Source organism: Psittacula echo (assembly GCF_963264785.1).
Source record: "Psittacula echo genome assembly, chromosome: 14".
Classification (NCBI taxonomy): domain Eukaryota; kingdom Metazoa; phylum Chordata; class Aves; order Psittaciformes; family Psittacidae; genus Psittacula; species Psittacula echo.
In genome coordinates, this window is record NC_137750.1 from 13,164,378 (window position 1) to 13,176,810 (window position 12,433).

General features: G+C 45.8%; 1 protein-coding gene across 6 annotated transcripts in view; it reads left to right on the forward strand.

Annotated features, from left to right (window-relative positions):
- Positions 1–1,525: 1,525 nt before the first annotated feature.
- Positions 1,526–12,433, forward strand: part of UNK (unk zinc finger) — a 48,129-nt gene continuing 37,221 nt past the window's right edge. For all 6 annotated transcript variants that reach the window (XM_080629666.1, XM_080629669.1, XM_080629670.1 and 3 more), the window contains exon 1: positions 1,526–1,669. In XM_080629666.1, coding sequence (XP_080485792.1) covers positions 1,572–1,669 — 98 coding nt within the window. In that variant the 5' untranslated portion in view covers positions 1,526–1,571. The remainder of the gene's footprint in view (positions 1,670–12,433) is intronic.

Genomic DNA, 12,433 nt, shown 5'->3' on the forward strand with positions numbered 1-12,433 from the left:
GCACATGTTCCCAGAACATTTCCCTGTTGCTCAGCAGGGCACATGTTGGATTGTCCCAGCTGTGAAACAAAAGAGAAGTAGAAGAGGATTGTGGAATCAACATCTCTGAGGATTTGAGCCTTCAGTTTCTGAACCCGAGAGCATTGACAGCATTGTCAGTGCAATTTGTCCCTAATTAAAAGTTTTTCCATCCAGTTCATTGCTGAATTGGATTTTGGGTATTCAGGTGTGCATGCGTAGATATTACCTGAAATACCTGTACGCATTATTGACTTACCAAAAGTTGTCCTACTTGACTAAGAGCTGCGTAATTATAGTGTTCCAGCCTCCTGTGGAGGGTTGTTAGATGAGTAAAAACGTATTGAGATCCTGTGAGTTATCTGAGCAAGCGCAGGGAAATAAACCACTAATGACCCCAGGAAAAGCCTGCCCACAGTAGCAGTGGAATCGGTGTAAATGGGAATTAAAAAAGTTGTTTCCTCCCCAAACCAGCTGCACAGGCAGCACGCAGATGGAAGTTTATTATTAACGTCATTCACCCCGTGCGTGCTAGCAGAGTTAAAAAGAGGTGTTTGCCTTAGAAACCCTTGTTGCCCTTTACCACACAGCTAGAGGATTCCAGCGAGGCAAGTGGTTCTGTGTGAAGCCCAAGAGATCAAAGTCCTATTAAAAGAAACTCGTGTCGTTTCCTCCCTCAGGAGAGAAGTTAATTTATGGAGGAAGCTCTTCGCATGGGAATTCAGCCGCTTCCTCAGACACAGCTCCTTCGGGGTGGGGGGGATTTTCTCCTGGGGGAGGGCAGGGACCCTGTGCGATCTTCTGATGACACAGCAGCCAGGGGTCTTTGGTGTCACCTACTCAGAGGTAGGTTCTCCATACAGCTTGCTGGGCCCTCCTCCTCCTTCTCTTCCTTCTCCTTGGGACTGCAGTGCTATTCCTGGGCACTTCCTGGCCGATGTTGTCCAGTGGGTGGGGAAGGCCGTGGAGCAAGGAGAGATGTCAACACTAAAATAACCCTTTGGCTGGGACATCGCGCTCCTGGTCCATGCTCAGTCCCTGTGGCGGGGGAAGGAAGGAAGTGAGGCCATCTGCCACAAATAACTCCCCAGCCTTCTCCACAGCCTTCCATGCCTGCCTGGAGGCACTGGGCTGGGAGGGCCGTGCTGGTGCTCGGTGCTGTCCCGGTGCTCGGTGGCCGCTCCTTGGGGACAGGCCTGCTGATGAAGCCTCGCAAAGAGCGCGATCCTGCCCCACCGCTGGGGGGCGCCCTAGCACGCTGCCCACGCCCCCTCAGACCACAAGTCCCGTCGTACCCCGCGCGGCCGGAAGCACGGCCCGCGGCTCCGCGGGGCGCCTCTGGGAGTTGTGGTCCCGCCGCCCGGAAGCCGCCGCCCGCCACGTCCCGGGTTGGCGGAGGGCGGGCGCGCGCCGGGACTACAAGTCCCACCCCGCCCCGCGCACCGGGGCGGCAATGGCGGTGGCGGTGTTTGCGCTTGCGCGCGGCGCCCTCCGTGCGGACCGCGCAGAGTGAATAATAAAGGTCTGCTCGGCGGTGGCGGAAGGCCGGAGGCATGTCTAAGGGCCCGGTGGCGAGCGGCCCCGCCGCGGCCGGGCCGGCGAGCGCCGCTAGCGCGCTGCAGGCGCAGCCCGAGAAGCCGCAGCACTACACGTACGTAGCGGAGCTCCCCGCCGCCCGCCCGCGCGCCAACACGCGCCTGACGTCAGCGGGCGGCGTGCGGCACGCGCGCACGGAGACCCGCCGCCAGCCCGCGCGGCACCGGCTGGAACCGGCCCCAACCGGCCGGCGGGGGTGGGGGGGAGGGGCGGGGCGCGGGTTGAGCGGTTCCCCCTCCCCCCTGCGGGTGACGCTCAGGGGCTCCGGCAGCTCGGCCTGACCCGGGGCTCGTGGGGGTCCGGCCCCTGTGGCCGCCATCGCAGCCCGGGCCCGCCGCCGTCCCGCTTGGTCGGTGCCCGCACACAGCGGTAGTGGCCCTTTCTCCCGGCCCACGCGGGTGTCCCCTCGGGTGTGGAGGTGCCGAGCATTCAGGGGTGTTGGGGTCTGCGTATCCTGGCGCCGTTGCCCCGGCCCTCGGCTCCCGGAGGAGTCCGGGTTGTCCTCAGGCCCCTGCAGAGGGAGGGGGCAATGTGAGGAGGCCGGTGCTGCCCTTTGGCTCCCAGGGACCGAACCCTGCTCCCTGTGAGGGACGGCTTCAGTGGGTCCGTCCTCAGGATGGGCATACTTCCACGCTTCACATGCCTGTGGGAAATGTCCTCTGTGGGGAACATTACATGAAAATCCTGGGAAGTGCATGTCCTGTTCTCATCTTTCTCACACTCCTTCTGTGTGACTCTGTGGTGAAGGAAACACAAGTTGGTGTGTGTTGCCTCTGTTGCTGGAGATGGTGCCTCCATGAAGGCTTATTCCTGGGATGTGTCTTTCCTAAACAAAAACCAGAATTTCACTGTGTTTTACCAGGGGTGCATGCTTGTGCTGTATGCGCTTGGCTTGCAAACACTTATTTGGGTTGGTAGTTGTGGTGATGATGCTTGGTTCTTCTTTTGCACTAGGGATAGTGGGTGGATTGGGAGCGGGTGTTGTCTTTGTGAGGATGGGCTAGTGGTGGACATGGGTGGAAATAGGTCAGGTATTCCCTGTCCTTAAAAGAAAAAAGTTTGGGACTGTTCCTTATGAACAAAATGCATGTGCCAAGCTGTCTTCCCTTATCGTTTTAGGGTGTTGTCCACATACGGAAAAAAATGTGCAAATTACCCATATCTCCTGCTTGTGTTGATGCCCCCACCCAAAATGAGAAGGGCAGGTTCTGAGTGCAGTTTGAATTGCTTTAGTTTGTGTTTTCATAAAGTTGCTGATGGATTTCTTCCCTGTGCCCACGTTATAATTCATGGAATAAGGAGAGCTTCAGAGGCACGGATATGTGTAACCAATGTAGGGATCACAGGCTATATGACATCCTCTTCCTTCAGGCTGTCCAGAATACTGAATCTGTGACATAACGAGGGCTTCTAGGTTCTACGTCCATCATAAAGATCTTGTAGTGATCTTCAGGGAGCTGGCAAGTCATAGAATCCCAGGCTGGTTTGGGTTGGAAGGAATCTTAAAGCTCCTCTAGCTCCAACCCCTGCCACGGACAGGGACCCCTTCCACTGGAGCATCTTGCTCCAAGCCCGTGTGTCCAACCTGGCCTTGAACACTGCCAGGGATGGGGCAGCCACAGCTTCTCTGGGCACCCTGGGCCAGCGCCTCAGCACCCTCACAGGGAAGAGCTTCTGCCTAAGAGCTCATCTCAGTCTCCCGTCGGTCACAGCCTCAGGTTACTTTATTTCTGGTGGTGTCTGCAATCAAAGTTTGACAGTGTTATAGGAGAAAATGGCATGAAGGAGTCCACTAGGGCAGTTGCTGTAATGGTAAGAGAGGGAACGTGACCTGCCCTCAGAGCTGAAGTGACATGGAGAACAGAAAAGCAATCAGTCAAAAGCGAGGAAGGAAAAAACCCAGGTGGCAAGGAGATGGGATTGTAGCAAGATTGTAAGTACACTAGGTAGAGGAAGGTGATAATATGGCTAAGCATGACCATGGAAACAAGGATATCGAAGGTTAGGAAAGAAACTGTGAAAGAAGGAGCTCAAGAAATAGGAGGAGAAGGAAGATCATGACAAGGGAGCTGAAAAGGACAGAGGAGGAAAAAGTGACAGTGTGTAACAAAAGTGGTGGTGCTGTTAGCTTCTTTCCAGCAGGCAACCCATGTAGTTTCAGATGGATGCTAATAATATGTCAGTGAAAACAGTTGTGGAGAAGCTGGAGAACCATAAGTGAGGGACATTTTGGGGGCTGCAGAGTGCTAACAGTGGGATGCAAGCCATACTTTGAAAGTCTTGGATTTGTAATCTAGGTCACATCATATTGTAAACCTCCTTCTGATAACATATGGGAACTTACTTGGTGGTTGTTCATATGAACAAATTGTATGTTGTCAAAATGTAAATATTTTCTTCCTTTTTATTCCTTAAATATAGTTTGTTTCCATAAAATGACATGAAGGTTACAACTTGTAAGCTGATGTAAGCTTAATTATCTGCATACTTTGCTGTTCCCTGGGGACAGGCAATCTGGTGCTGGGGATCTCTTGTCTTAGGAAGTTTTGGTTGTATTTGTTAGGAAGCATTCAATTTTCCGAATTAGTGTTGATTTCTGAACTCTTGGTATTATTTTCTGAGATTTTTAGGTACTTTGAATTGCAGTTCTAGATCTTGTTAGGAAGCCTTTGTGTCTGTTCTATATGTACAGCAAAAGAAAATTGGGGAGGTGGGGAAGTAGAATTAGTGATGCTATCTCACACCTTTGCAGTGTTCATTAGCAGAAGAGGAGCTCGGAAAAAGACCCTTTGATTGTGCTTGGTAGCAGTTGTAGTGTGCAGTTCGGTTCTCCTGGAAACTGAGTCACTCAGGTATATGCCAAGCTTTGCTGTTTAATTATGAACGGTGTGTTCCCCATCTTGCGACCTCGTATCCTGTTAGTAGAACTCAAGTAAGCAGTGAAGTGCTCAGCAGCTGCTGTTGTGTTCTGTCTGGGTTGCTGCATCAGAAGTTTCTGCATGTGGCCGTTCCTTGTGGTCCTGTAAGTGGGATGAGATCGATGTGCTCCTCAGAACAAGGGGCTGAGGCTGTTCCTGGCGTACCTGACACCGGTGCAGCTTTGATCTGCTTCAGGGGATGGACTCTGCAGGGGTGAGCTGGTCGCTTGTAGTGGGAAGTAGGTTTGGTCTGGGGACACTCTGTCAAACCTCAACTAAGTATTGACTTTGCACCATGTCTTAGCTCTAGCTGACATGGTTCTTTCTATATGAATCTACCCCTGATGTGTTATCTGCAGATGTGAGTAGAGGCTGAGTTCAGAGAAACTGAAAGCAAGCCATCAGTCTCTTGGCAGTTGTAGACACGGAGTACTGTGGTGTGCTTTTGTTTTGGTACGGTCTGTCCGTTTGGCTGTTGCCATCTTCACTGGTTTTCAGTCAGGCTGGACTCTTTAATTGTGAACTGAAAGGTTGTATCCGCTGCTTGGGTGTTTATTGATCTGGCAGAATTTAGGTAAGTGAAAGCCAGGCAGTTCTTTGTTCACTGCATTCACCGGGAAGTCAAACAGCTCAATACTCTGGAGGAAAGCAAATGTACAGGTGAAGAGAAATCAACCTATTTAATAAAAAAGCAAAGAGTGCCTTCATTCTAGTCCATTCAAAACACACGTGCTCAAAAGCAGCATTGAAGATACTCTGATTTAGGTGATAAACTCTTTGGGACAAAGATTTGCTGGGCATAACCCAGATCATTGTTACTAATTGTGATTCTCTTGTATTTGCCTGTCTTAAATGTGAGCAGCCATCCTGTAAATAAACTCCAGGTTTCCATGTCCCTGCAGGCTGTACATACCCAGTGCTGGACCAGGATCCCTGGGAGCACATCCTTTGTACTACAGCAAAATAAGCTTTGTGGTTATGCCTTTGCAGCATAAAATAATAAAAAAAAAACCCTTATCTTTCGTTTTACATGATTGGAGGAATTGTGGGAAATTCCTGAAGGGTTAGTACCTGTGTAGTGCTAGAACTGCATCCCCACAGCTGGTCATTCTGTTTTGTTAGTGACACCCAGGCTTTATCTTGCAACCGTTTAGATGCCAGCCATTCAGAGTTAGAAGAACTGGTGCACTTGAGTGAAGGACATCTTAAGTGGGGATGAAAATCAGGTTAGTGCAATGCTTTAGTTATGCTAAATCAAAGACAGTTTTGTATCCGCATGTTTTTGAGTAGTGCCTTGTGTGGTGGTTTCTCGGCCTTAAATAGGAACTCTGATTAGGACAGTGATGGAAATATGGGAGAAGAAGAAATAAGAACAAGAAGATAATAGTTGGGCTTGGATTACAATGAAGTCTTATTTATTTCAAAATCTTTATGTTAAAATTCTTACTCAAAACCAATGACACACAAAAATGCACCTCGAAGCATTTGTAGAGAGTAATCCTTATCTCCTTAGATGTGGACGGTGTCTTATTGCTGGCAGGGCAGACACAGCATATCTGATCTCAAATGTGCAGACTGACTGACTGTGGAAAGAAAACCAAAAACCAGATGGGTAGTAGCTAACATGTTTTCAGAGGTTTTTTGGTTTTTTGTCTCTTTTTTTTTTTCCTGTAAGTGGCTTTGCTCTTGTAGAGCCCTTAGTGTCTGAGTAGTCTGTTAGGTTATACTTTTGACATTCGTGATATGGGTTGTCTTCACAACTTAGCAAATACATTTAGGGTTTCAAAACACTTCTTGCAAACCTTTTGTTTTTCTTTTTAAACCACCAGGACTCTTAAATTAACAAACCATTGTCTGAATTCTGCTTTGGTTTTACTGATGGCAACCCTTAGATCAATAAGCTTGATAGAACTGATACAAAAATAGAAACTAGCCCTGTTGTGTAAACAACAAATCAAACCAAAACAAAAAAAAACAAAACCAAAAAAACCTCCATGCATTGTTAGGTTTCAGATCTGGTAATGCCCTTGGAGATTGTTAGTAAAGCGCAGAGAAAGTCAGTACTTCTCAACAAGAGACTTGCCGGTGGTCTACTACGTCATAACATGTAAATGTCAGCTTATGAGGGAAGTATAAGCTGGTTATTATTGCTGGGTTTTAAGTCAGTGTGAACTTCACTGAATACATGCCCACCACAAACTGTTACAGGAAGTTGGAAATATAAAGTGCTGGAGCATGAACAGGAAGGGCTGCCTTCACGGTATGTACACTGGAAAATAATGCTCTGAATGCTATGGTCATCAAAGGAGGAGTGTTAAAGTCTCCGCTGTGAGGGTGAGGGTCGTTGGGCCCCCATCAGTGCAGGACTGTGCTGTCCTGGTTACTGTGCATGTGGAGGCAGCAAGGGGTTTCCTCCCTTGTGTTGCAGTGGGGCTGGAGCTGCTTGCTGCCTTTACACTTAGTGAGTACTTCTAGACATCAGAAGTGACAAGGAATTTGCTCTATCAGTGGCGTAGAAATATTTTGCTGAATGAAAAGCCTTATGTTCTGTTTTGAGATTTTCAGAATTAGCTTTGGTCTGGCCGTGCTTGATATTTCAAAAATCACAAATTCTGTGAAAGAGGAGAAGGATTCACTCATGCAGAATTTTTCCAACTTTGAAAATGGTTCTTTCAATTTTTTTGATTAAAACCAACAACAACAAAAGGACTATGTTAAGGCTTATACATTGCTTACATTATCATATAGGATAATTTTTGTGGCATGGCAGACAAAATTAAATTAATAATTCTTATAGAAAACCTTGGAATTCTGAGTTTCCCAGGATACACATTTTCTCATTTTGTAGGTTTATGTATTGCCTTATTATTACTTTTTTTTAATATTGTTTGGCTTTATTTTAGAGCAAATTCTGTTGGAATTCAGCATTTTGTTTTATCAGATTTCTTCTTTACACCAGAATAGATTTTTATAACTTCTATGAGCAGCTGCAACGTGCAGCCTTCTTTTACAAAGGGTCTGACCAATGTCCTCTGGAAGATTTTCCATTGCATTTTTGCCTAGCTGTTTGCAGGATGTTTCTGCCCTACACCAACGTGGCAGGAATGTGTCAGGACATCAGTTAATCATGCTGATTGTGTGACATATTGGCATCAGCTGTCACTGGTAGACTGTATTAATACACCAGGCTGTGAACTGGGGCAGCTGGATAGCAGGTCAACTCTCCCTTCTGTTAGTCCTGTGATAGGAGCTGTGATTTCTAAGAGAGGAGCAAAATAAAGAACTGAAGCAATAATGTCTTAAATTGCAGCATTGAAGCTTGTGAGAACCTGCTTGTCAGGACCCCAGGAGCTAAGTTCATTTTCAGAGGATGCTGAGGTCATGTTTTGTTCTGGTAACTTCTTGCTTTTTAAAAACTTCATAAATCTTTTTGAAAACGAGAGACAGGGCTAGAAGAGATGGTGAGAAGTTACCAGTTATGTGGTCCATCCCTTTGCCTCATGGAATCACTGATGTCTAAACTGAGTCTTAAGATTTTTTTTTTTTAATTTTTTTTTTTTTTTATTGTTGTAGCTTTTTTAATATTGTGTCAGTTTCATCCTTAAAACCTCCTTAAATCAGATTTTGTTGAAATTGTGGACTGTGAGAGTAAGACAGTCACAGAGGTTTCCATCTTATAAAGTCTTTATATACTCTGTAAACTTCTTGTAATGTTCAACACATCACTTGCAGATCAGATGCAAAGCTGAAAGCTATGCCCTATGCACACACACAGCCAACCAGGCAGCAATTCCCCTTGTGTCCTAAATTAATGAATTTCTTAGCTATCTTTTTTTTCCTCTACTTTACTGAGAGTTTGTCTTTTGTATCAGAGCAATCAAAACTACGAAGCCTCCTCATCAGAAGGGTATGTAAGGAGACGCTAAAGGCTTGTACTTCCTCAAACTCCACCTGGTGATGACAGCCAATTTAGATGCTTGTGATAATTTTCTCAGCTATATCTTGTCTTGTGTATTTTGATCAGTGCTTGATGCAGTTAATACCAGTTTGACGTTTGAAATATCAGTTGGAATGAATGTTCCCTTAAAATGAACACAGTTTCTTCTCGGCTTTGTTGCAGGCTGCCTTCATACACCCTCACCCTGCAATAGTGTTCTTTTAGGTAAACCTAAATTGTTACAACAAGAAAAGTCCTGGCTTTTCTTTGAAAGAAATATTTTAAGTACTAAAATGCAGTGATGGCAATAATAGTGCTAGTTCACTGAAATGCTTGATAGTGATCTGGATCGGAGCAATCCCAGGCACGGCTACAGGTTGGGCAGAGAAGAGATTCAGAGCAGCCCTGTGGAGAAGGACTTGGGGGTGTTGGTCGATGAGAAAATGAACATGAGCTGGCTTCAGTGTGCGCTCGCAGCCCAGAAACCAACCGTATCCTGGGCTGCATCAAGAGGAGCGTGACCAGCAGGTCAAAGGAGGTGATCCTGCCCCTCTGCTCTGCTCTCGTGAGACCTCACTTGGAGCATTGTGTACAGTTCTGGTGTCCTCAACATAAAAAGGACATGGAACTGTTGGAACAAGTCCAGAGGAGGCCAGGAGGATGATCAGGGGCTGGAGCACCTCCTGTATGAAGACAGGCTGAGAAAGTTGGGGCTGTTCAGCCTGGAGAAGAGAAGGCTGCGTGGAGACCTCAGAGCAGCTTCCAGTGTCTGAAGGGGGCCTACAAGGATGCTGGGGAGGCACTCTTCATCAGGGACTGTAGTGACAGGACAAGGGGTAACGGGTTAAAACTTAAACAGGGGAAGTTTAGATTGGATATAAGGAGGAAGTTCTTTACTGTAAAGGTGGTGAGGCACTGGAATGGGTTGCCCAGGGAGGTTGTGAATGCTCCATCCTTGGCGGTGTTCAAGGCCAGGTTGGATGAGGCCTTGGGTGCCATGGTTTAGTGTGAGGTGTCCGTGCCCATGGCAGGGGGGTTGGAACTGGATGATCTTAAGGTCCTTTCCAACCCTGACTATTCTATGATTCTATGATTCTTACCTCTTGTTAAAACTCGGAGACATTTAATTGGATATAGTTGTCAGAACACTGGCAGAAGAGAAGATTATACCGAGTTTCTGGTCAAGCAGGAAAAATCCAGGTCCATCCCTTGCTATCTGTTGGTCAGAAATTGCAAATACATTTCAGTAGAGCATACTGGCTTAGTAAGAATGGTGGCACTGTTAATTACAGTTAAGAAATTAAGGCTGGATTGCTTTTTATCATTGTATGCCTAAAATTTCTTCAGATTAATAAGCAGTCATGCACCTATGGAAAGGGAAATAGATTCTCCAAACTATACCTGATTAAATCTGCAAAAATCGTAATTGGGTATTGTTTTACTTGCTATCCTTCGTCTTCAGCGTGTCACCACAGTTCAAAAAGAAGTTGTCAGGCCACACCCAATATGCTCAGAGGTGATTTTTCTCCTCTAATTTTCAATAGACTGTGAGCCTTCCTTAGTAACACTTGAATATTCACCATCATAGCAGAAATAAAACCAGCTGATGCCCCAGGGCAGTCATGCAGCTTCACAGCAACAACAAACCAAATAAAATGGCTTGCGCATGTAATACATCTTCAGAGTGCCACCAGATTTATTCGTGGATTGATTAGTCAAAATGAAAGATGAGAAGTTGTGGTATAGCTTGGGATCTGACCGCATTCCCTGTGGTGGAGAGCTGGCATACACCCAGATGTCAGGGTCCCTGTCTGACACATGGTCTGATGTGGGACATGTAATGGTGCTTCTTTGGACCAGTCTGTGTGTGTAGACTTTTATTCTGAGGGGTGCCTGCCTTATGGAGTGTCGAGAAAGCCTGCAGGGCTGTAGCAGCCACAGATAAAGTCTAATGTGAGTGCTGACTGGAAAAGAAAATCAAATGAATGGCTAACATTGATTTTTCAAAATCAACTAATAAGGGCTGGCTTTTATCTTTGTGCTGGCACGTGTGTTATGGGAGGCAAGGTCATGCTCATTAGATAATCACTGTGTTTTATTTCAAATTCACAACAGAAAACATCTATTCACAAATGTAAGCCTTTCCAAAGAGGCTGCTGCAAGTTTAGTTGGCATTTCACCTGAGAAGAAGCAGATGCCATTTTGTTTTCAAATATAGCTTGGTCTGGATGAGAGTACTATAGACCTGTCACTTCTTGTGGACTTTTGGTTTTCTGGTGTTGGTCCAGTGTAAGCATAAGACCTTCATACAGTTCATGCACTGTCTTGAAACTGTTGTGAGAATGGGGCTGCAATTGAGCAACGAGCTGTTTGTTAAATCGTGAAGGTTCTTGGTGTGGCCAGGAGAAGGAGGGCTACTGTGCTCTATTTCTGAAGCACCTCTTGTAAGACAAGATGTTAAAGGTCAGCTGCCTAGAAATGCTCATAAAAATCTGTAACTGAAAGCCTCTGTAACTGAAAGCCTCAGCTATGTGGTGTCTTGTATGGAAATAATATTTTTTCTGAATTAGCCTTTACAAATTCTTGCATGTGGGATATTTTGTTTTGTTGTAGGGAACTAGCAAAGTGAGTAACACAAGTTTTAAAACAGCCCAGCCCTGTTCACAGCCCTTACTAATGCTTCTACAGTTGCTGGTCCTGGGAGGGCTTTGTTAGTGATTGAATTGGTGGGGAGAGAAGTACAGCGTGGAGAACTTAACTGGAAGCTGGAACATTAATTTTTACAGCCCAGGACATCAACGTGTTAATCAGACCTTGATTCATTATAGTCTAGTGCAGCAAACCCAACGCATGTTTAACTCTACTCAAATTCCACCTTTCTGCAGACTTTCTCCGTGTGTCTGAGGCCACAAGCAGTAACACAAGGATAAAAAAGCACCATCTATCCAATCCAGTTAATATAAATCAGAAAAATTTAACTGGACATAAGCTGACCATAATAGACAGGTCCATGGATAGATGTTTCTGCAAAGTCATTAGCAGTAAAATATTTAAGTGCTCATATTTAAACACGTGTTGATACATTGTACTGACAGTTAAACCAGGTATAAACCTGGGTGCAGCTGTCTGGATGCAGTAAGCTCCACCTGCATGTTACTGAAAAATAATTATTTCCTTATGATTCTGTCTTCTTAGACTCAGCACTTACACAGGTGCTGTATGGAGGGATTAATAGCGGCTGAATAGTTTGTAGAGCCAAATCAGCGCAGGGAGTGATGAGGGTTGTCCCAGCTGGGGGTGACCCATGTTTGAAATCAGGAAGGTGTGCTTTAGGTGTTTGCATAAATGAGTAGTGTCAAATTGAAAATATGACATCTGAACTTCGGGAAAAAAATGGCTTCCTATTTAAAACATTGCATGAACTGTCTAAATACTTGGTTAATTTTGAGGTCATGTCCCATAATACATATTCATGGCCAATTAATTTGGGAGGGGGACAAAAAAGATCAAACTCAAGGAAATCTAAATGTAAACTCAGGGCTTTATGCGGAGTTCTGGATCTTGCTGAATGGCTTTTAAGAAATATCTCTGAAATGTAGTGCAGTGAAATGTTTGCATATGCCTGTGGTTGAAGTGTTTTAATTAAAAAAGTGAAAGCTCTGTGTAAATAAACACTTGTGTTTAGAAGGGGTTTTGTTGGTATGGCTTGGCCATGTGCATTTCATGGTCCACTGACACAATAAGCTTGCACTTTTCAAAGAGAGCACACCGCCAGGAAAGTGACTGAAATGGGTTTATTCCTCAGGTTTGAATGTTACAATTCGTGGCATGCCTAGCCCCAGGGATGCACAGCTGGAGGGAATTCTGACCGAGCACCTTTCCCCTGACCCCCGCAGACTGGAGCTCAGTGGAGCTGGTGTCTTGGCTGTTCACAAATGTGATAAACAGTCATTTCATTAACTCC